The 20,461-nt window shown below is 37.3% G+C and overlaps 4 protein-coding genes and 1 long non-coding RNA gene across 12 annotated transcripts; 2 read left to right on the plus strand and 3 right to left on the minus strand.

Annotated features, from left to right (window-relative positions):
- Positions 1-65: 65 nt before the first annotated feature.
- Positions 66-4,975, plus strand: LOC306879238 (coiled-coil domain-containing protein 17-like; the record flags this gene model as incomplete). The annotated part of the gene is made up of 14 exons (XM_079432021.1): positions 66-251; positions 1,349-1,441; positions 1,519-1,572; positions 1,668-1,767; positions 2,025-2,166; positions 2,251-2,358; positions 2,640-2,773; positions 3,268-3,390; positions 3,581-3,744; positions 3,865-3,950; positions 4,062-4,271; positions 4,346-4,568; positions 4,673-4,783; positions 4,871-4,975. The coding sequence occupies 14 exons, from the start codon at positions 66-68 to the stop codon at positions 4,973-4,975; spliced, it is 1,839 nt and encodes a 612-aa protein (XP_079288147.1).
- Positions 4,976-5,190: 215 nt separating this feature from the next.
- LOC306879028 (histone-binding protein N1/N2-like) lies at positions 5,191-10,872 on the minus strand. 5 transcript variants are annotated; one of them, XM_079431700.1, is made up of 15 exons: positions 10,714-10,851; positions 10,016-10,054; positions 9,815-9,928; positions 9,600-9,680; positions 9,401-9,510; positions 8,752-9,003; positions 8,356-8,420; positions 8,201-8,277; positions 8,038-8,111; positions 7,708-7,896; positions 7,399-7,571; positions 7,099-7,167; positions 6,851-6,925; positions 6,357-6,485; positions 5,191-5,401 (listed from the first exon to the last, which is right to left on the minus strand). In XM_079431700.1, exons 1-15 carry the CDS (start codon positions 10,740-10,742, stop codon positions 5,366-5,368), a joined length of 1,512 nt encoding a protein of 503 aa, XP_079287826.1. In that variant the 5' UTR covers positions 10,743-10,851; the 3' UTR covers positions 5,191-5,365. The 5 variants fall into 5 exon arrangements, with proteins under 5 accessions (XP_079287826.1, XP_079287825.1, XP_079287829.1 ...); XM_079431699.1 differs by having other exon boundaries at positions 8,623-9,003; XM_079431703.1 differs by lacking the exon at positions 8,752-9,003 and having other exon boundaries at positions 10,714-10,872.
- Positions 10,873-12,539: 1,667 nt separating this feature from the next.
- Positions 12,540-16,772, minus strand: LOC306878924 (aldo-keto reductase family 1 member A1-B-like). Of its 3 annotated transcripts, none has more exons than XM_079431534.1 (9): positions 16,445-16,772; positions 15,720-15,815; positions 15,394-15,513; positions 15,147-15,298; positions 14,333-14,528; positions 14,058-14,257; positions 13,904-13,976; positions 13,724-13,810; positions 12,540-13,521 (listed from the first exon to the last, which is right to left on the minus strand). In XM_079431534.1, the coding sequence occupies exons 2-9, from the start codon at positions 15,804-15,806 to the stop codon at positions 13,456-13,458; spliced, it is 981 nt and encodes a 326-aa protein (XP_079287660.1). In that variant the 5' UTR covers positions 15,807-15,815; positions 16,445-16,772; the 3' UTR covers positions 12,540-13,455. The 3 variants fall into 3 exon arrangements, with proteins under 3 accessions (XP_079287660.1, XP_079287659.1, XP_079287661.1); XM_079431533.1 differs by lacking the exon at positions 16,445-16,772 and adding an exon at positions 16,313-16,397 and having other exon boundaries at positions 13,369-13,521; XM_079431535.1 differs by lacking the exon at positions 16,445-16,772 and adding an exon at positions 15,941-16,002 and having other exon boundaries at positions 13,369-13,521.
- Positions 16,773-19,412, plus strand: LOC306878927. The gene is made up of 3 exons (XR_013784977.1): positions 16,773-16,850; positions 18,378-18,531; positions 18,636-19,412. It is a non-coding gene; the product is annotated as an uncharacterized lncRNA (long non-coding RNA).
- On the minus strand, positions 17,832-20,439 carry LOC306878925 (pre-mRNA-splicing factor 38A). 2 transcript variants are annotated; one of them, XM_079431536.1, is made up of 10 exons: positions 20,234-20,436; positions 19,649-19,808; positions 19,428-19,549; positions 19,245-19,330; positions 18,979-19,089; positions 18,757-18,863; positions 18,623-18,649; positions 18,402-18,505; positions 18,234-18,282; positions 17,832-18,148 (listed from the first exon to the last, which is right to left on the minus strand). In XM_079431536.1, exons 1-10 carry the CDS (start codon positions 20,361-20,363, stop codon positions 18,103-18,105), a joined length of 942 nt encoding a protein of 313 aa, XP_079287662.1. In that variant the 5' UTR covers positions 20,364-20,436; the 3' UTR covers positions 17,832-18,102. The 2 variants fall into 2 exon arrangements, with proteins under 2 accessions (XP_079287662.1, XP_079287663.1); XM_079431537.1 differs by having other exon boundaries at positions 17,835-18,148; positions 20,148-20,439.
- Between the last annotated feature and the right edge of the window lie 22 nt (positions 20,440-20,461).

Genomic DNA, 20,461 nt, shown 5'->3' on the forward strand with positions numbered 1-20,461 from the left:
TCAGCCCAAACTAAAGTTTAAATAGGAAAAAAAAATCTAAATTCTATAGAGTAATTGCTGGAGAGATGGAAGGTTTGGGAGAGTTAATTTGTCGAAACTGTAAAATGGCATTCCATTCTACTGCACTCTTGGATAAACATAAGGCCAAATTCTGCATTGGCACAGACCTAAAAGACCCAATCACTCTATGGAGACAAAGGGGATTCACGCAAATGGAGAAAGCAGCTGTGAAGATGGTGCATCCTACAAGGGCAAGGACACCTGATTTCATTGTTGTAAGTAGTTGAATGATATTTAATTATTCCAAAAATCTCCAGTTGAACAATGTTTTAATCAAATATATTGTGTATTATAAAAAAATATAATTTGAATGAACAGTTCTGTTTTATCTCCTTATACATTACCATTCAGAAGTTTGGGGTGAGAGATTTCTTAAAGAAATTAATATTTTTATTTATAGCAAGGATGAATTTTATCAAAACTGAAAGTAAAGACTTTTAAGTTGTATTTAAAATAATTGTTTAAATTTCTATTCATCAAAGAATCCTGAAAAAAATGTACTTTCCACAACAACAACAAAAAAGCAGCACAACTGTGTTTCAACACTGATAATATTAAGAAATGTTTAAGAAATATACATTAACAAATATCAGCATATTAGAAAGAGTTCTGAATGATCATGTGGCACTAAAGACTGGAGTAATGGCTGCTGAAAATTCAGCTTTGCCATCACAGGAATAAATTAAAAAGATTCAAACATTAATTTTAAATTTTAATATTTTACAATTTTATTTATTTGTGACCCGGAACACAGAACCAGTCATAAGTAGCACAGGTAGGCTATATTTGTAGCAATAGCCAACAATATGGGTCAAAATTCTTTTATACCAAAAGTCATTCAAATATTAAGCAAAGATCATGTTCCATGAAGATATTTTATTTTGTAAATTTCCTTCTGTAAATATATCAAAACTTAATTTTTTATTAGTTATATGCATTGCTAAGAACTTCATTTGGACAACTTTAAAGGCAATTTTCTCAATATTTTCTTGCTCCCTCAGATTCCAGATTATTAAATAGTTGTATCTCTCCAAATATTGTCCTATCCTAACAAACCATGCATGCATCAATGAAAAGCTTATTTATTCACCTTTCAGATGATGTATAAATCTCACTTTCAAAAAATTGACCCTTATGACTGTTTTATTTTTTTTTTAGCAAATATTAATGTTTGGTTCGGGGGGGTAAACACATTTTGGTGTTTACCCATCAAACACCAAAATGTTTGATGGGTAATCAAAGTAATACTGTAAGTGTAAGTGTAAGTAAAAATGCTTCCATTGGTCAGCTGAAGGAAAAGAGAGATCATCGAGTGGCTGAGAAAAAGAGTGCACAGGACAATGTGTCAGAGAATACTGCTCTAAACAAACTCACCGAGGAGGTACAAGACCACATACAAAGATAATAAATCTAGTTCAAAGTGTTGTTTATGCTGCATCTGATTATCTTCTATTATAGTTTCAAAAACTCAGGATGTCGTTTGAACAAAACCTGCCCAGAAGACAGACACAGGTTGGTTTGATATAGGCCAATTCTAAGAATCTGTTTATAATGTGAATATTGTGTGTGGTATTATGTGTTTTGGACATTGGGTAAGTGTTCTTCAGGTGTCACTCCAGCAGAGAGCTGATGAGCAAAGGGCTCTTCATGAGCAGAGACTGGCTGAGATCAGAGCACACAGCAATCAGCTGGAGAAGCAGAGAGAGGGTAAGCTTCTATTATTTAAATGTGTATTTAGCATACTTAAAATGCTAGAAATTAATTTAGCCAAATTCTTTTCCAAAAAGGTTTTCAATGTCATCTCCACAAATGATTGTTATTAAACACATCATCATTTGAGAAACAACTAACAGAATTCACTTAGCAACTGCAAACTCATGTTGGGATTTTTGAAACATCTCAAGTACTGGACATGTTAATATGAATTTCTTCTAAACTATCTTTTAATGATGTGTTTATTCCAGAAATAGAAGAGCGGCTTGCCAAGCTGGCAGGACGGGAGAGGACGGCTCATCTTGAAGAAGTGCTGCAAGAACTGAAGTATCAGGAACAGAGGAACGAGGAGGTTCTGCATCAGCTCAGCTCTCACATCAACTCAATGAAAGGGTAAGAGAGAGTGGAGAGAAACAGGAAGTGTGCAGAGAAGCTATAAATCACTTGATGCATGTTTATACTGTGCTGATGTTGTAGGTCCAGTCCAGATGAAGTCCCCTCGAACCCACCAGAGGAAAAGAAGACACAGCATATTGCTTTTGACTTGATCTCTTCTGTGGATGGACCTCTCTCTGCTCAGATAAGGTTGGTCATTTTAACTTACGTTTTATGCCAAAATGATAAAAGATGTGAGGCAAAAAAAAAAATCAACAACAATGTGTATTATACATTAAAAGAAGTATGCATATGCAATAATATTAAGTCTTGGGAATTGTCTCTTTTGACTGGGACCAGTTAAGAACTGCCAAGTATCCACCTAATAACCCCAAAAGGAGTCACCCAGCATACTCTTAGCAACCATTTAATGACACTTTAGCGACCATCCAGAACACTTTAGCACTGTGGTGCATTTGTTTTTGAAACAGAGCTTTGCGACTGGCATACATGCAGTCTGGTGGTTCTGATCCAGAGGTTCTGGCCAACATGCATGACCTTCAAGCAGAGGCTCTTACACTGGAGCAGGCAAAACATAGAGCTGAAGGCAAGACAAAAGGAAGAAGTGAGTGGTACCATCATTGAACTGTGGCTGCAAATAGTATTTGGACACTTAAAATGCCATTCAAAAGTTTGGGGTCAGTAAGACTGACTGATTGATTGATTGATTTTGATATTTATGTAGTAAATAATACTTTTAAAAAGATTCAGTAAAGATTTAAGTTGGTACAATCTTTTTTTTTTTTCAAATAAATGATTTCCATTCATCAAAGAATCCTTAAAAAAGCAGCACAACATTGATGATAATAATAAATATTTCCTGAGCACCAAATCAGCATAGAATTATTATTTTTGAAAACTCATGTGACACTGAAGACTGGAGTAATGGCTGCTGAAAATTCAGCATTGCATCACTGGAATAAATAAAATTTTTACATTTATTTATTAAATAGAAAACATTATATTAAAATTTAATATAATTTAATATTTTATAATTTTGGGGTCATTGTATACTATTCTTTAAAGCCCCACGATCATATCTTGTTTCTGTCCCTCCAGGGATGAAGTCTCCTCACAGAATGCTGGACCCTGATGTTCTTGCTGTGGAGCAGGAGAACCAAAGGCTTGAGGAGGAAATATTCAGAATCCAGCTGGCCAGGGAGAAGAACAAAGGAGAGCACGGTATCACTGTTCCTTTCAGATCTGACATCTTGAGTATGACAAAGTGACGTTCAACATTTGATAGAAAATGTGTGTTCTGTCTCTAATTTGCATGCGTATAGGCTACTATTCACTAAAGGTATACGGGCATAATATTTGATGTTGTTATAGAATATTTCTATATATATTATTGGAATATTTTCTGGATTAGGGCTCATTGATATCCAGAAAGACCACATCCATCAAATGGCTAGCCTCCAAGCTGAGATCGCTTTTTTAAGGAGAGAAATAGAGAGACCACCACGCCATCCTCAAGCTCCTCTGCCTGTTTTTCCTGAATCTTCTATGGCCATAACACACTCTGCTCTGCCACTGGTGAGCCAAAGCTTCAGTCATCTTAATTAATACTGACGTAAAATCTGTTTTTGAGAATGCACAAAATTGACTGATAGTGAGAATTATAGAGAACGAAGAATTATATGGTGTATATTTCAGGATCAGAGTTCAAAACAGCATTCGTTGATGGGTTCATATGTAACTGATCTGATGGCAGATCTCAGTCCTGCTCCTTATGATCCTGTGTAAGACACATTTTCACCTCGTCCTCTATTGATTCATTTTTCTTTTTCTCATATAGTCCCTATAGATATATATGACTCAAGTTCAGCTGTTGTCTGAATGTGTGTGTACAGGGCTGGGTTTGTGATCTTCTATGACCTGGTGATGGGTGTTGAAGATACTATGAGATCAGTGCGTTTATTGGCAGGGTTATATTTTAATGGACAGAAGCTGGGACAGACCACCCCAATGCCACCTGTGCAGTGCCAGCCTGCAGGACCTTTACTGTCCACCAAGAGTCCTGGAAACTATGCCATTCTGACTGTTAAGCAGCCTGTGCCAAGGTAGTTTGGTTCAGAGATAAATATGGACACACAGAGATATTTGTTCACACTATTGAATTTGTGCTTTATTTCAGAGTAGAGCCATCTCCAGATCTCTCTTTGGTCATAGAGATCAAGACATCTAAAGGTCTGGATTTGTTCAACCATGAAACTGAGGGCTTGGTGACTTGTGGCTGGGCTAAGCTTGATCTCTTTGACCAGCACAACCAGGTTCACAGTGGTCACTGGAGGCTTCCCTTCCGCTCTCTCCCAGTTCAAGCATCCTTAAGTCCAGGTCAACTGAATTCTGTGCCACAAGTATGTTCATCAAATACTAAAAGCTAAAAGTCTCAACTAGGTTAAATGTCCTACAGAAGTTATAGTTTAATTCAATCTGACTTAGTGTTATTTTTCTTTCTAAGCTGGGTAACATGGAACTTTGTCTTCGGGTAGCAAATACTCGTGATGGAGATGTACGGACCCTTGAAAAGATTGACCCCAACAACATCTATCAATACAAGTACATATCCACGGTATGCAAAATATTTATCTTATGCTCTTTCATAGCAACGTTTGCAGAGCATTTGATAAACTTAAAGCATCAAATGTGTCTTGTTTAGATGGTCTCAAACACAACCCTGACAAACCAAGAACCATCTAATACATTGCCTCCTTCATCCAATCCATTACTGCCACAGACGGATCGTGTGGAAGAGACCAGTTAGAGGAAAATTGCATAACTTACAAATAAAGCAGGCGTTGTAAATTTAAATATTTTAAGTGACTAAAACATCCGTTTTGTCTTGCATCTGTTATGAACTGTATTTTAAGATACTGATAAATTACTTGTCTTGTGTACAAGTTTTCTTGGCTTCCCATTGTTTTAATTTTATATGAAAGCTTGTGTGTGTGTACAGGGCTGTGTGTGTACAGTAATATTGAAAGCCACATTCACATATGCAAATATCCTTTATTGAAAGTTTACTACAATTATACAAAAATTGGACAGAAAGAAAACGGGTTATTTACAAAAAGAGACAAAAGTTGTTCTTGGAGAGTATGAGGCAGGCATGCTCTGCTGGTTGGAAGGTAAGTGGTCAATCAGAAGATGTCCATCACGCTGACGTCTCCACAGAGGAAGAACTGGCTGGCTGGAAGAGAAAATTAAGGTTAAAAACAGCAAAGAAACAATTGTTCAAATTAACTAATGCTAGACAAGTTATAAAACTCCAGATGCAATACTCCAACCAATTCCATTATCTCAGCCAGTCAACCAATATTCAGGTAAAGCAAACTTCCAAGACAGGATTGTGCCAGTATTTGTAGACGCATTCAACCGATCAGTCCTCTCAAGTTTAGTTTTTGACCCTTTCATTTCAAACAAGGTTATGCTGCCAATATTTTAGAATTCAATGAACCTCACAATTTTCTATTCCAATCTCAGTCACAAAAACACTAGACTAATAAGTTCAAACATTAAAGAAACCGTAACAATTACGTTCAGATGAATTAAAAATAATTGAACAGCACTTCAAGTTTCAGATGGGTCTAACAGTAGTATTCAAATCAAAGAAATGGGCTATGACAGAAACTAATATCAAGTGTTAAATAAAACACTGCATAATCTTCACGGTATAACAAACTCATTTCCAACACTACAGGAAATTCAGTCAAGAGCGGAGTGGCTTTTTCACCTTTCCCTTTTGTTTAAAATTAACAGCAGGTATTTTAGGCCGCTGTCACTTTATGATCCAGAGTATAGATTAAATCTACTGGCACAGATATTTTTTCCTGTTTGTCCCCAGTTAAAATCTAACAGACGGTTTACGTAAATACTTGCCAAAACAGACATTGACAATTTGGTGTATATTTGCACAAGATACAAAAGAGAACTTGCGTGCTTTGTGTGTGTGTGTGTGTGGGCGCGCAGAACAGCCAAACAGTGCTCGTGTACAGAGCTAGTTCGCAGATTCTGGTTTGAATATAAAAAAAAAAAAAATTGTCAACTGTCCCAAGCATCTTTTATGCCGGCCCTGGGTTAATCAAACAGTCCTAATTGTTGAGCCCTGTGACTGTATTAAGGAAACAGCAAGTCTATCAACTCGCCTCCTGCTCCATTTTCTTCTGGACTCCATTGCCGTTGTGGGCAGAGTCACCGCTGCCATTAACTGAGGTCTCCTGTTTAGTCTTTTTAGCATCACTGTCCTTTTTTGGACTCTCCTCGTCTGGTTTCCTCTGTGCAGGAATAAAGCAGGACAGAACACGTACTTATTTTTTGCACTAAACACCGATTCTCTACATGCTACTCAAGCACACATGGCCACTTCAACACCACGCCACAACTACAACGTGCCAAGCCACAATAATGAAGCACAAACACCACAGAGGCACCAAGCAACAAACAATCTAGTTGGCAAATTCAGCTCATGACCCAGCATGCATAATTAACCTCAACTAAAGCAAAAGGTAGCATTGCAGAGGTCCCTTTTATGGGCAGACTACCCTCATTCACTGTATATTGTAATGTACATGCTAGTTTCCCCCCAAACCTTAGGTCTACTGCAAAGGTTAAAATTACACTTCAGTGGATAGATACTCACCTTTTTGCGAACAAGGTGTGAAATGTCAGATGCCGATTTTGTGGAAGACGCACCATCAGCTGGCCTCACAGGAATCTGAAACAAAACAGGCATTTTAGGGTGGCATAATACATTATAGGCTTAAAGTACCCTTAAAGAAGAATGAGGATGGCCACACTTCAGGAAGAGTTATGGCCCATTTAAGAAATTGTAACAAATTATCACCTATCCCTAATGTTAAATTAAGGCAACATAAAGCATGAACACACCTGACTAGCAGTAGATGAGGATGGGCCGCCATTTTCAGCTGGAAATGCAGATGAAGTGGATGCTCCTGCCTGTAATGAACAAGTTCCAAACTATTCATCATTGCCTCTTAAGCTATCGGCGCTGCATCCTGAATGACCCACATGCCCAACTTGATCTCCACTTTTGTGTACCAAGAGCAGTACCATATTGATTAAATGTATAATATAAGCTGATATCAGATTTGTCATCAGCCACTGCAAGGCACTGAACAATAGATAACATGCTTAATGCATTTGCATTATTGCACTAATGCAACTCACAAGAGTCTGATGGATGGCCTCAGATGCGTCAGCAGCCGTCCTCTGGCTGTCCTTGGCATCTTCAATCTTCTCAGCGATTTCTGGCAGTAACCGTTTCAACTCCTCAAGCTCGCCCTTCTCCTCCTTTGCTGCCTCTGCACCTTCTGCCTTGTCTATTACCTCCTGAAGCATAGCTGGAGGAAGAGTGATGTAGAAATCAATTGAGTACCACGCTTGCTCATGGCAACTAGTGTTATCAGCAAGCAAATTCTCAGTTTAAAAAAATAAACCCTTGAGGACTGGCAAAACCCTCTGTGAAAATGTTCCTACCAAGACGGCTCTCGATGACTTTGATAGAGTTGGAGAAGTGCTCAATGGCTTGGCTGTACTGGGCAGTGTAGCTGTAAGTTGTGCCCAGTTGGTAATGAGTCTCAGCCAGAAGACGACTATGAGAGGGAAGGCGTTTCAGCTGCAAGGTTAAACACTCATTGAAGTCCTCCAGGGCCTGGCTGTAGTTACCTACATAAAACAAAATGGAGAGACTAGTTACTGAAGAGTAGAGAGACTAATGAAGGGTAACTTCAATTTTACAGCAACTTGTCAAACCCAAAAAAGGTCCTTAAAATTAAGTCGTAGTTTCATCTACTTCCACATACACACCTGATTCAGCCCCAACTTCTCCTAGTTTCAGGTAAATCTGTGCCGCTATTAGCTGATCTTCTTTGCTGTCTTTTCTTCAAACCAAATAAAAGATCATGCGTCTTTTGAAACCAAGCTTGCGTAATTAAAATATGCCTAATTAAAATAATCTAAAAAGGTATACCTTTTATAAATCACCTTTGCAACCTCAAGCATCTCCCAGGCCAACTGCAGGTTTCCAACTTCATCCTCCTCACTCTCCTAAAAGCACAAAAGGACACTGATAAACCAGTTTAAAAAAAAAAAAAAAAAAAAAAAAAAAAAAAAGGGATTACAAACCTTATCCTTTGTTTCACCCTCTGCGTCACCACCATCATCATCATCATCGTCGTCGTCATCATCATCTAAAGCATAGAAGATGTTAACTCACCAACACTGACCTAATGAGAAAACCAAATCACCTTGGACACCCTTAGTGACACTGCAGCTTAAAAGCTAAATGCTCTATGGATCCACCAGTATTTAGAAGATTCACCAGGTGAAGTTTAGCAAAGGTATTTAATATGCAACTCTTGTGCTCCCCCAGACTCCAACATGCTTCACTACCTCCACCATCCTCTTCCATGGGTTCTTCATTTCCATTTTTCTCCTCAACCTTTTCATCTTTTTCAGCCTTTTCAGTTACTCCATTTGACACGGTGACATCTTCCTTTTTAGAAGCACTTTCTTCCTCACCTTCTGACATCTCAGCATCTTTTTCAGCAGGTTTCTCATTTTCAGTAGGTTTTGCCTCATGTTCAACTGGTTTCTCGGTTTTAGGTGATGCTGCATCCCTTTCCTTTGGTGGTTCAACCGTCTCCTGCTTCTCCTTAACTTCCTCTTGGTTCTTCTGCTCACCTTCCCCCACCTCTTTTTCTACCTCTGACTGAGTTTTGCCCTCCGACATGGCATCATAAACCTGTGCTCGAAGCTCATCTCTGGTTTTCTCTGCATCATAGTACAAACGGAGGGATATTTCTTGGTTACAGTTAGGCTGATGATACACAGGGCAACTTTTGATCAATGTTGCTTGGGCACTTTCCCACTGAGAATGGGTAACAAATTTCTATCTGGATACTTTAGATCAGTCATGGGCCCGGTGTCTCACCTGGTTGCCCATTGACACCAACATTAAATCAAAGCAACATTGCTCAATAATCTGCCCCTTAGAGTCCCTCTTAATCAGAATCAAGTTGTGTGCTGTCAATATGTGCAGAACACTGACAACTGTCAATTTGGTGGTTCTTTGGAAACAGCCTTTTTACAAATGTGATGTCAAGCCCTGAGTATACATGAAAAGCACAAAATTAACAATTTTAACTGACAAACAAGACTAAAAACAAACCATCTAAGTTGTCTGCGCTTTCAATCTTAGAGTCATTCTGTTTCTCGCCCTCTTCAGAGGATTCTTCTGGGACTCCCTCTAAAGCATTACCAAGCACTGTATTCTCCATCCTAAAGTAGTATTAAAAACAACAAGAGTTAGATAAACCGATACTTTTCTTTATAGATGTAATGCATTAAATTCTAATTAATCCAGATACCTGGCAAGCTCCAGAAGGGCTTTCCCACACAAGAAAAAAGCTTCACCACATTCATCAGCAGTGTCTCCATACTTTTCAGCTCTTAAGGGGGAAATGGGTTACACATTATGTAAATATAGAGCCTAATATTAAAAAGTGTACTCATTCAAACACTGGCAGGTACCTCAAATTCTCTTTGCGTAATTCACATGCATTACTATTCCTTCACTACTCACAGCATGGCACAAGCCTCCTGGAACACACCGACTGCAGACACAACATCACCCATCACTAAGTGCCGGTTGCCTGTGCCAATCAGCTTCTTTGCTTCCTCAGAAACATCGACGGAGCTGCAAAAATAAACAAACGTGAGCGTACTAACTAATTTTAGTGAACTGAGCAGTTTTAATAAGGTCGAAGTCCAGATAACAACTCACCTGTCTGCTGCGCTTGAAGAGCAAGGTTTCTCCTCCATACTGCAAAAGACAAACAAAACAGAAATATATTCATACACTATTAAAAAGCCTTGCTTCGCCTAAAGAATACGTCCAATGAGAGCAAAATGTCACTAAAGACTGCTTCAGGAGTTCACTGCGAAGGACCAAAGTTAGCACGATGCTACTATGACTGTTACTTCTGGACAGTGCGCGTCAACATTACACGCGTTTATGGCTAACATCTAACGTCACAGTTTAATGTCAGTATAATATCCAAAGTGGGCGATTTAAAGTGATATTTGTGTTGTTACCGCCACCTTTCAAACTTAACGCTCGACCTCGGCGGGTGTGCAGTCATTTCAATGCAGCGCCAAGCTCACGACTGCTTGTCAACATAGCGGGAATTTCCTCATTTAGGATACATTGTAAACAAGCTAGCCGTTCATATTAAGCCCTCTCCCGCCAAACGCAACACGTCAACGGGAATCCACGGTGATGCCATCCCGTCGCGCGCGACGATGTCCGGGCGCGGGAGAAAAGCGAATAGAAGCACGAAGGCGACACATTTTTCCTGAAATGGACGGAGCTGCTGCTGCAGCTTTGTTATCAAACGAAACCAGCCCAAACCTTTCACTCTGACTTCCTTTAACTTCTGCTTACTTCCCTGGAGCGCACTTAACTTAAAAATTGTATTTTACCTTTCAGCAGCTGCTGTTTCCTCTGGCATTTTAATGCGTTAAATAAACCAAGCTGTTGGATGATATTGCGTACAGACGGCAGGTTTGTGAAGCTGTTCCTGAATTAGTCTTTGTTGGCGCCTTTAAATACGGATACAAGCTGTACTTCCGCTGAACTACAACCCTGTCACAAAAACGCGGGAGAATAAATTTAAAGGGCAAGTAACCATATTACTCTTCTGCTAAGAACTATACTGTAATTTGTCTAACTGGACGAGATGAATGGAAAGTCTATTTTATCTAGATTTTGTGAGACTTTTTTATTTTTTAATATTATTTGTATGAAATTATTTTTTATAAAATTAAAATAGACCTTATTCACTTTCTTATTTAAAACATGTTCCTGGTGTTATTGTGAATAAAATATAATAAATGATATATTCTATTATCTAGTTATTATTATTATTATATTAATATATAACAACTTTCCTCATTACCTTTCCAAGAGGGAGGGTAGTATAAAAACCAACATATTTAAAATAATTATATATATATATTAGGGCTGTCAGTTGATTAACATTTTTAATCTAATTAATTACATAATGTGTCGATTAATCTAATTAATCACAAATTACATTTGGCTGTGAAAATACCCCCAAAAGATTATTTATTGCTATTTTTGTGTTAAATGAGAAAGTATTAAGTAGACATTATAAATAGTAGCTTTAGAAATAAATATTTTATTTGATTCAACATAAAATGTATTAAAACGTTCAATAAACATAAATGTTTAGGCTAACATAAATTATGGAACATAAAATAAGATAATTTGAGAATCACGTCAGTTTTTGTTTTCGTTCATGCAATGGAAGTCATTGGTAACCTAACCTAGGGGAAGTCGTGGCCTAATGGTTAGAGAGTCGGACTTGTAATCGAAAGGTTGCGGGTTCGAGGCCGGCAGGGATTGTAGGTGGGGGGAGTGAATGTACAGCGCTCTCTCCACCCTCAATACCACGACTGAGGTGCCCTTGAGCACCGAACCCCCAATTGCTCCCCGTGTGTGTGTGTGTGTGTGTGTGTGTGTGTGTGTGTGTGTGTGTGTGTGTGTGTGTGTGTGTGTGTGTGTGTGTGTGTGTGTGTGTGTGTGTGTGTGTTCGTTCACTACTCACTGCTGTGTGTGTGCGCACTTGGATGGGTTAAACGCAGAGCACCAATTTCGAGTATGGGTCACCATACTTGACAATACGATCTTTACTTGACAATCACGACTTTACTTTACTTTAAACAGCTTTGTTACCAAGTCTTCAAAATAACTAATACTCTAAATAAGAAAGTAAAAATGCCAGCAGGTGACGGTAAATGTAATTGAATCATGCTTTGAATCATTGATTCGAATCACTGATTCACACGATTCGTTCAAAACGCAAATTCATTCTCAAATATTTTTGTTGGCAAAACTGAGCAAAAACAGACAATGTTGTGTTTAAAATATTAACAATATTAACTTCTTATTGACTGTACTGTTGTATAAATTCACATTTGCACTCGGGACAAACAGCACTGCTGGTATGATATCGCTTATCATACAGGAGCATTTTTGCCACACTATCTTGAATTTTGGGGCATAATTGCATTTATGGAGTTATTGCCCTCCATCATATTTGTCAACAGTCACTGTATTTAAATTGCAAAATTAAAAACTTTGATTTCAAGCGAAAAATTATTTGAAAAATGGACAAAAGAGGAGACGGTGTAGGCTACCTTACGGCTTTAATGAGGGGATGCTAAAGCTTTGCTTGCGAAAGATAAAATTGAAGTAAAAATGATTGATGGATATACAATTGTTGATTCAAAGACGTTGATTGTTTATAGAAAAGCAATTATGTTTTTTATGCATATAGGGTGGATTAGTGTAATGTGGGACACCTAAACTACAGTGCATTTATCTCTTCTTTTATAACATTAAAGTGAACATGATTGGTGTTGATTTCAAGCAAGTTATTGAAATCACTAGACTTTCTGGAAATGATGTCAGAAATATGGCCATGAAAATCATCAAACAGGAAGTACCTCTTGTAAAGTACACTCAAAGGTCACTGACATACGATTTAGACAAAATTAATGTTAAGGATACAAATCATAAGTTATAAATAAAATATGTTCTAAATTGTTATCAAATTATATTTGTGATGTATTTGTACAAAAAATTTGGCAATAATATTGTTCAAATGTGTTAAGAATATTTTCTATTTAAAGAAATCTTTGTCGTCCTACTTTAGAAAAGGATGTTTCAAAAGTGGGACAGCGCGTTTTGACTAATGTGGGACAGTCAATGTTATGTTCTATGTTATTCAATTGATAAATATGCATTAAGGAAGTTAAATGCCATAAATGCATTTTTTGTAAATTTTTGGGCTTATAATGCAGCAATATTATTTGTTCTAAGATACAGATGAAAAATTTTGAGACTAGAGGACAATAAAATCTTGGACCATGATAAGGCCTTGACTGGCCAGGACTTATGGAGTGTTTTACCATTACAATTTGCTTAACAGTGATAATCCAGGCATATTCTTGACAAGTTTCATAAAATTCACCCTTAAACATTGTGAATGCATTTAAAATCAGCCCTTGTTCATTAAGTTTCATTCAAAAAAAAAAAAAAGAGCCACATGTATGTAACAAAAATGTTTTATGTTTAGAAGTATACAGAGTAGAGAATGGGCATTGGTTCCAAGGCACAGAATCACGCAGAAGTGTGTATTAATAGGGGTCGTTAAATGGGTAGTGAAGATGTCCTGCATCCCGGGGGACAGATTTACCATCAACCTACAAAAACAGATGCAAAGAGATATTGTATACAATCGAAAACTTCTTTTGGAATGCATTTGATTTGCAGAGTCTTAACACTCAGCACACTTAAAAACAGCAGCTTCAACATTATATTTCATTTTAAAGTAACCTCTTTGTTAAAGGCCATGTAAAATTTAGTGCTTTGTTGTATGATGTGGCTTACAGTAATATAACTTACAGTAATGGTTGGCACAATGTAACGCCAGCCTCTGTGCAATGCTGTCACTTGATTAATTTCCTCAGGTTCAAGAGTGAAATCAAACACCTGTAAATAAGCAGAGCAAATGTATTACATGGTTACAATACATGGTCATAAACACTGTAGAACATGAAAGAGTAAAGAAAAACATGCAGAAACCTGGATATTCTCTTTGATCCGAGACTGTGTAATGCTCTTTGGGATAGTCACTACTCCTCGTTGAGTTTGCCACCTGACAAAATATCAATGAAGAAATACTATGAAACAACCAGTGAAGAAACCATGCACAACTAGTGCAAAAGCCTGAATTTACCTGATGATCATTTGTGCAGGAGTCTTGTTGTATTTCTTGGCTAGTGCTGCAATGGTTGGTTCCTCTAACAGCACAGGCTCCTCTGGATGCTTCCAGGCTCGGTCAGGAGATCCCAGTGGACTGTAGGCGGTCATCACCAAACCCCGATCCCGGCAGTGAGCCAACAGCTCAACCTGTGCAAGGTATGGATGGGACTCCACCTGCAAAACACTATTGTTACTCTACAAACTGATATAATGGACCACATAAATGATAACATCAAATTTTCTTCTGACCTGCAAAACAGTTGGTTTGATGCTTGCAACTGACAAGATGTCATCAATCTGCCTGCTATTGAAGTTCGAGAGCCCGATGGCCCTGACAAGGCCCTTTCCCACAAGTTTTTCCATAGCAGCCCATGTCAGCTTGTAGTCTATGTTGTCATACAGCATGGTTCCATCCTCCTTCTTAGGAAAAGAGGTATCGCCTCGTCTGGACAAAAATAAGAAGATTAAACACTTGACTGGTATCTGAAAAAAGGCAGAGCACATTAAAGGGATCATCCACCCAAAAATGAAAATTCTGTCCTATTTATTCACCCTCATTTCATTCCAACCTGTATGACTTTTTTCTTCGGTGGAAGATATTTTGACAAATGTTGTTAGTAACCAAACCGTTTCAGTTCCCATTGACTTCCATTATTTAATTTTTTTTGACCATACAATGAAAGTCAATGGGAACTAAAACTGTTTAGTAGTCTTCAAAATTCTTCAAAAGATGACAGAATTTTCATTTTTGAGTGGACTATCCCTACTAATGAACACTTCATAATTAATTCCCCAAATGAGATAAAGAAAACATCATGTTTATATTAGCAATAAACAAGATACCCTAAATAAGACTATTATAACAATGGACTATTACGGAGTCTTGCACCCTTTAATCTCTTTTTTTAGATTTAAAAATGTAAGTTAGTTCTGAGAAAATGAATTCAAAGTCAGCTAGACTTTATATATATATAAATATATATATACACACACACATTATATATATATATATATATATATATATATATACACACACATATTATGAGAAGAGCTGGAGGCTTACTGGAAGGCATGTGGCCAATGGATGAGGTAAAGGTCTAGGTACTCCAGCTTCATATCTTTCAAAGTCTTTAAAAGAGATGGTTCCACGTCATCTGGGTGGTGTTTTGTGTTCCATAGCTTGGAGGTCACAAATACATCCTCTCGCCTTATGCCCTGAAAGAAGACAACAGTTGTAAAGCACACATTCATTATATATTTCAGTGTGTGGGTATGTGTTTCATGTTTGTAATCTACTTGGGTTGACCTACTTTTTCAGGTCCCATCATTTCCTGAAATGCTTCACCGATCTCTGGCTCATTCCCATAAATGGGAGCACAGTCAATGTGCCGATAGCCAGATTGCAGTGCCCAAATAACTGCCTGTTTTACCTGCAATTGATAACATATTTATACAAAATGCTTTTTGGAGTTCTACACACATACACAATAATTAAAGCAAAAGATTATTGCCGAAAATATTGGATAATATACTGAACAACTGTGGATCCTAGTAAACCTGCTGTCATTCTCAATACAGCATATTCAGATTTAAATTCGGTCATAATTACAGTTGGGATGATGCACAGAAATCTTACCTGTCCTGGTTCACTCTTCCACGTCCCAAGTCCCACAAGGGGCATCTTTCGCCCAGTGCTGAGAACAGCAAAGTCATTCATACTCATCCTGTGTGCCTTCAGAGAAAAGAAAACAAAGAACATAATTTTGAACAGTGTTCATACATGGAACAGACTTTAGGATATTAAATCTATGATTTAATCCCTGTTCTAGTAAATCAGTCTAAACCCTAAACACTCACAGAAAGGTTGCAGGAGGCGCAGTGAATGCAAACTGTTCAGTGCTCAAATTCAGGAGCAGAATGAAAGGAAGTGTAACCTGCTGACTTATCAGCTGACTTCCACAGCAGCTCTAGCAGGATGTAAATATTGTAAAACATCCTTGGACTGCATTTTTAGGACAGCATAACCTTTAGTTTAGCAAACATGATCAAATTAATAATTAAATTAGTTTGAAACACAGTCTTTTTATTTTAATAAAGGATCTTAAATCATGTCGAAATCACGTCCATTTAACCTCCATGCATTACTTGCACACCCCCAGTCATTATTCTAGATCAATTTGCTCTAAACTGTCTAGTTAGCACAGTGAATCACACAGTTGAATAACATACCATTCGACAGTAAAACTTGTGAGAATGACTGACAAGCAGAGCGCGTTGAATATGCAGCATTTCTCATAACATCATAACAAGGAATATTTTCCTTGTCAGGAATAGTTTTATATTATTTGTTCACATACTTACAGTGTATTAATAGGTCAAGGAATTTATCCGCTATATAACTATCCAGGTTGATTAAAAATTATTTGAATATTTTCTCATAACATTGATGTATTTACTTCCTGTTCGCTGTTCTCTTAAAACCATCCGTCAAAATTAAAGTCTCCATAATATTAACATTAAAGCAATTTCCTCACCGCCAGATTCTTTTCTAGAATAAAAATTAAAATGTGCTATTTACCGAATAAAAAAACATGTAATTTTAGTCACAGATCATATTAAAGTAGTATCAATCTCAAACTCGTTCAAGTAAGGAATAATGGACTGAAGTCAATTATTCCGCTGTTATACTGTTGCCACACACCTCAAGACATTGATTAGATCATATATTTCAAGGCATTTGTCCGATTTTTATACTTAAATCGCTATTGTGAGTATGATTATTTCTTTCCAAAATGTCATTTTAAACCGTAACGGAGGCTTAAGCCGTTGATAGCAGACTAATTCAGTTAATTTATACAGTTAATAACTAAGTTATGAGAGAGAGAGAGATTATCTCAAGAGTATGTGCGTCTCTCAAAAGTGCTCGGCAGCAATGTCTCTAATGTTAGTTATAGTGAAACTTGAAGTTAACTTTCTTCACGAACAGCACCGTTGTTGTTACCTCGCTTGTGAGAAGTCATGTACTTTTTAAGTTGTTAAACTATGTTACTGATAAAATCGTCAGAGTAGCGCTAAATTAGTGCGTGTGCAAACTTTCTGTGAGGGAGAGAGAGCGGGAGAGTGCTTTCCGTACATAATAAAACGTAATTTAGTGGCACAAACATGAATATAATCTGTCGTTTGTATCCCTATGTTTACTATATTTATTTGTTTGGCCAGTGCCGTTGTGGGTTTAGGTTCTTTTGCTGTTTTAGGCTGTAAGGACCTTTGAAATAACGCAAATCATTTGGCGAAGTGATATGGACATGTAATGCGGTAAAAAGCTGCCTGGAACTACGTTCCCTGTGCTTTTCCCTGAAAATAATTGCACACCTTAGAACGTTCGTCAGCCAATCAGATTCAAGCATTCAACGGCCTCGTAGTATAAATGTTCTTTAATCTATAAAGTCCACCACAACTTTGTACACTTCTACATGTCTTTTCTTTTGAAATTTTAAAGTAAAAGAGAAAGTTAGTGATGCTTTGTTTTGCTTAGTACCCTATCTTATATTGAAAATAAATATTTCATCTCTCATGAAATTAAGTGCAGTTTGGCCAACTTTACCCCAGAGCACTAAAACAGTATGAGTGGTTATGTCCAGTCTTCTATTGGCTTTAGTTTAACTTCAATTCTGTCACAGAATCAAACTGAATTCTCCAAATTCAGAGACTGAAATCATACCAAAATAACAGCAAAGGAAATTTTCTTGAAGACTGTTTCAATCATCGTCTTTATAACAGGAAAAATGGAAAGTACAATACATCAAATGTTTATTTTACACAGTACAGTTAATTCAGGATGGAAATTTCTATTAAAAGTATAAAACAGCATCAAAAACCTATAAAGACTAAATTGGGCATGGGCAGTTTACACAGAATAAGATCAAGCTTTTTATGACAGAAATTTCATTGTCTCCATATGTTACAGAGCACAAAAATATCTATTAAAAAATAAAATAATAATTGACAGAAAGCTGAGGTCACTCGTTTCCTCTTCGACTTCTCTTGTGACTCTTCTTTGACCGACTGGAACACAAAGAGACAATGGCAACATGAAACAAGAGGGTAAAAACATAGACAATTATTTAAATTCATTTGATATCAGCATTACCTTTCTGGGGACTTAGAGTGACTGCGATGCCGGTGACTTCTATGGTGACCTGGAAGAAAATATGCCAATATTTCTAAATTATCAGTTTTGCCAATTACTGTAATTATTTTAAATAACAAATTGTGGTGACTTATTTTCTTTGAGTACTTCAAAACAGCCTTGCTGTACCTGGAGATTTGGAGCGATGCCTTCTGTCCCTGGATCTGCTGCGGTGCCTGCGGGGACTTTTGCTGCGATGACGATCCCGATCTCGATCACGTCTGGGTGATGGACTGAATGAGCAGAGGAATCAGACAATGTATACACTGTATAATCTCCTATAATAATATGCCCCACTAATAATGTATCTAAGACACTAATAATGTGCCTAAAACTATTTCATTATGTACCTCCGTCTTTTAGGTGACCTGCTCCGTCTATGATGAGAAAAAGAAAAAAGAGAATCAGAAGATTAATCATTCATCTGTTAAACCAGAAACCTGAAATAATATAATCTTAATGGATGACTAGCACCATCACTGACCTTCTGGGTGAGCGGCTGCGTTTGTAGCGTGGAGAAGGAGACCTGCGTGACCGGTCCATATCTCTGTAACTTCTTCTGTGTGGCTCTGGTGTCTGCACTCTCTCTGGCTGCAGTACATATGTGGAGAGGTTGTGTTTAACAATCACAAATAATTATATGTAACTATTAATAATAATCATTTTTGCTTGGATAGATTGTCAGACATTGCGAGTTCACTTTTACCTTCTCTTCTTCCTCATCCTCCTCATCACTGGTTTCCACCTCATCCAAATCTTCTTCAAGAGCACTAATACGAGTATCCAGCAGCTCAGCTTCCTCCAAAACCTGTCTCTTCTGTGAAAAAAACAAAAATAAATGAACACGGACACATTATTTTATAACAAACGACTCAATCCAATTCATATCACTTCAAAGGACAAAACAAATGCATTCAATTTATGTAAAAAAAAGTATATATGTATATACTACACATAATAAGTCCAACCAACCTGAAGTCTAGGGAGGATGATGTCACACACTCGCTCTGCATGAAGCAGCTCATCTATAAACTCATCAACATGCATCAACTCAAACTCTGTGTAAAGAAGAAACGTTATTTGCAAACATCTTTTTCAGCAAGAATAAATTATGTTATGCCACATACCCACTAAATATTCAAGAAAAATGCCCACCTCCATTTCTGTTCTGGCTTTTAATTTTTCTGTAGTCGTTGTATAATGGTTCTAAATACTTGTAGCAATCTACAGAAGTTCCGGTCAGGCGCATATACGTCGCTCCAAGCAAACGGACATACCTGGAGGGGGGAAAAGCAGATCAGTAATGCAACACATAGCACAGTGTAAACAGGAAAATGACAAACTGTATACATATAGAGCAGTATTTGCATACTAACTTGAAGTCTTCATTCTTGATGAATTCCACAATAATGTCCTTTTCAGGCTGGATCTGCAGCATCTTTAGAGTCAGACATAAGAATGGAGTAGGTTTGATGTTTCCTCCATATACACCACCAACAAACTTCAGTTCCATTGCTTTGTCCACGACAAGTTCAGCTTGATTTTACAGAGGGAACAATATTAGTGACATTTGTATTACATTGCACTGTGTTTGACCTCCACAATTAAAATTAAACAAACTAATGCTAGTATGAGCTTCACATTCTCCTATATGAAGCTATAAAATAAATAAAGTACTAATAACAAATAATACAAACATAAAAACTATTTTTAAGGTTAAATAAACCGTTCAATTTTAATACACATATTCGAAGTTATTCACTTCTACTACTGTATCAAGTCACATTACTAACGCTGCCAGCAGTAAACAATGAACAACAGCAGGTCAGCTTTAAATTAATGAAATAAAATGAGGTAGTCAATAATTAGAATTACCGTTACTTCGAGGTCATTTCTGAGAGGAAGGTAAATAACAAGCCACATTCATAACTTCAGTATGTAGTCCAGCACACTTCTCTCACCTGTAAGTCCAAAACATTCCTCTTTCCAGTACTTGGACTCATAAATACGTGTTCGAATAATCTTCTCGACAAGATACTGAGGATTTGTTCCATGTATGCTATTGGCATCTTTTACCGTTCTATTAGCCATGGCTCAAAATTGTAGATGAACGAACGGTTAATCGGAACGCTAATATGCCATGGAGAAACATCGAAGAATGACTTCCGGGGAAAAACGTGCGTCACATC

Source organism: Barbus barbus (assembly GCF_936440315.1).
Source record: "Barbus barbus genome assembly, chromosome: 13".
Classification (NCBI taxonomy): Eukaryota; Metazoa; Chordata; class Actinopteri; order Cypriniformes; family Cyprinidae; genus Barbus; species Barbus barbus.

Excerpts from the sequence above, each read along its gene's own strand:
- LOC306879028 (XM_079431699.1), bottom strand. The coding sequence starts at position 10,742 with ATGCCAGAGGAAACAGCAGCTGCTGAAAG. Across the intron at positions 8,112-8,200 it reads GCAAAGGTGATTTATAAAAG|AAAAGACAGCAAAGAAGATC; the intron begins GTATACCTTTTT and ends TTTGGTTTGAAG. Across the intron at positions 6,486-6,850 it reads CACACCTTGTTCGCAAAAAG|AGGAAACCAGACGAGGAGAG; the intron begins GTGAGTATCTAT and ends ATTCCTGCACAG.
- LOC306878924 (XM_079431533.1), bottom strand. The coding sequence starts at position 16,372 with ATGCTGCATATTCAACGCGCTCTGCTTGTCAGTCATTCTCACAAGTTT. Across the intron at positions 15,514-15,719 it reads GGAAGAGTGAACCAGGACAG|GTAAAACAGGCAGTTATTTG; the intron begins GTAAGATTTCTG and ends TATCAATTGCAG. Across the intron at positions 13,977-14,057 it reads CCTGCACAAATGATCATCAG|GTGGCAAACTCAACGAGGAG; the intron begins GTAAATTCAGGC and ends ATATTTTGTCAG.
- LOC306878925 (XM_079431536.1), bottom strand. The coding sequence starts at position 20,363 with ATGGCTAATAGAACGGTAAAAGATGCCAATAGCATACATGGAACAAAT. Across the intron at positions 18,864-18,978 it reads AGGATGAGGAAGAAGAGAAG|CCAGAGAGAGTGCAGACACC; the intron begins GTAAAAGTGAAC and ends TATGTACTGCAG. Across the intron at positions 18,283-18,401 it reads GCATCGCTCCAAATCTCCAG|GTCACCATAGAAGTCACCGG; the intron begins GTACAGCAAGGC and ends ATTTTCTTCCAG.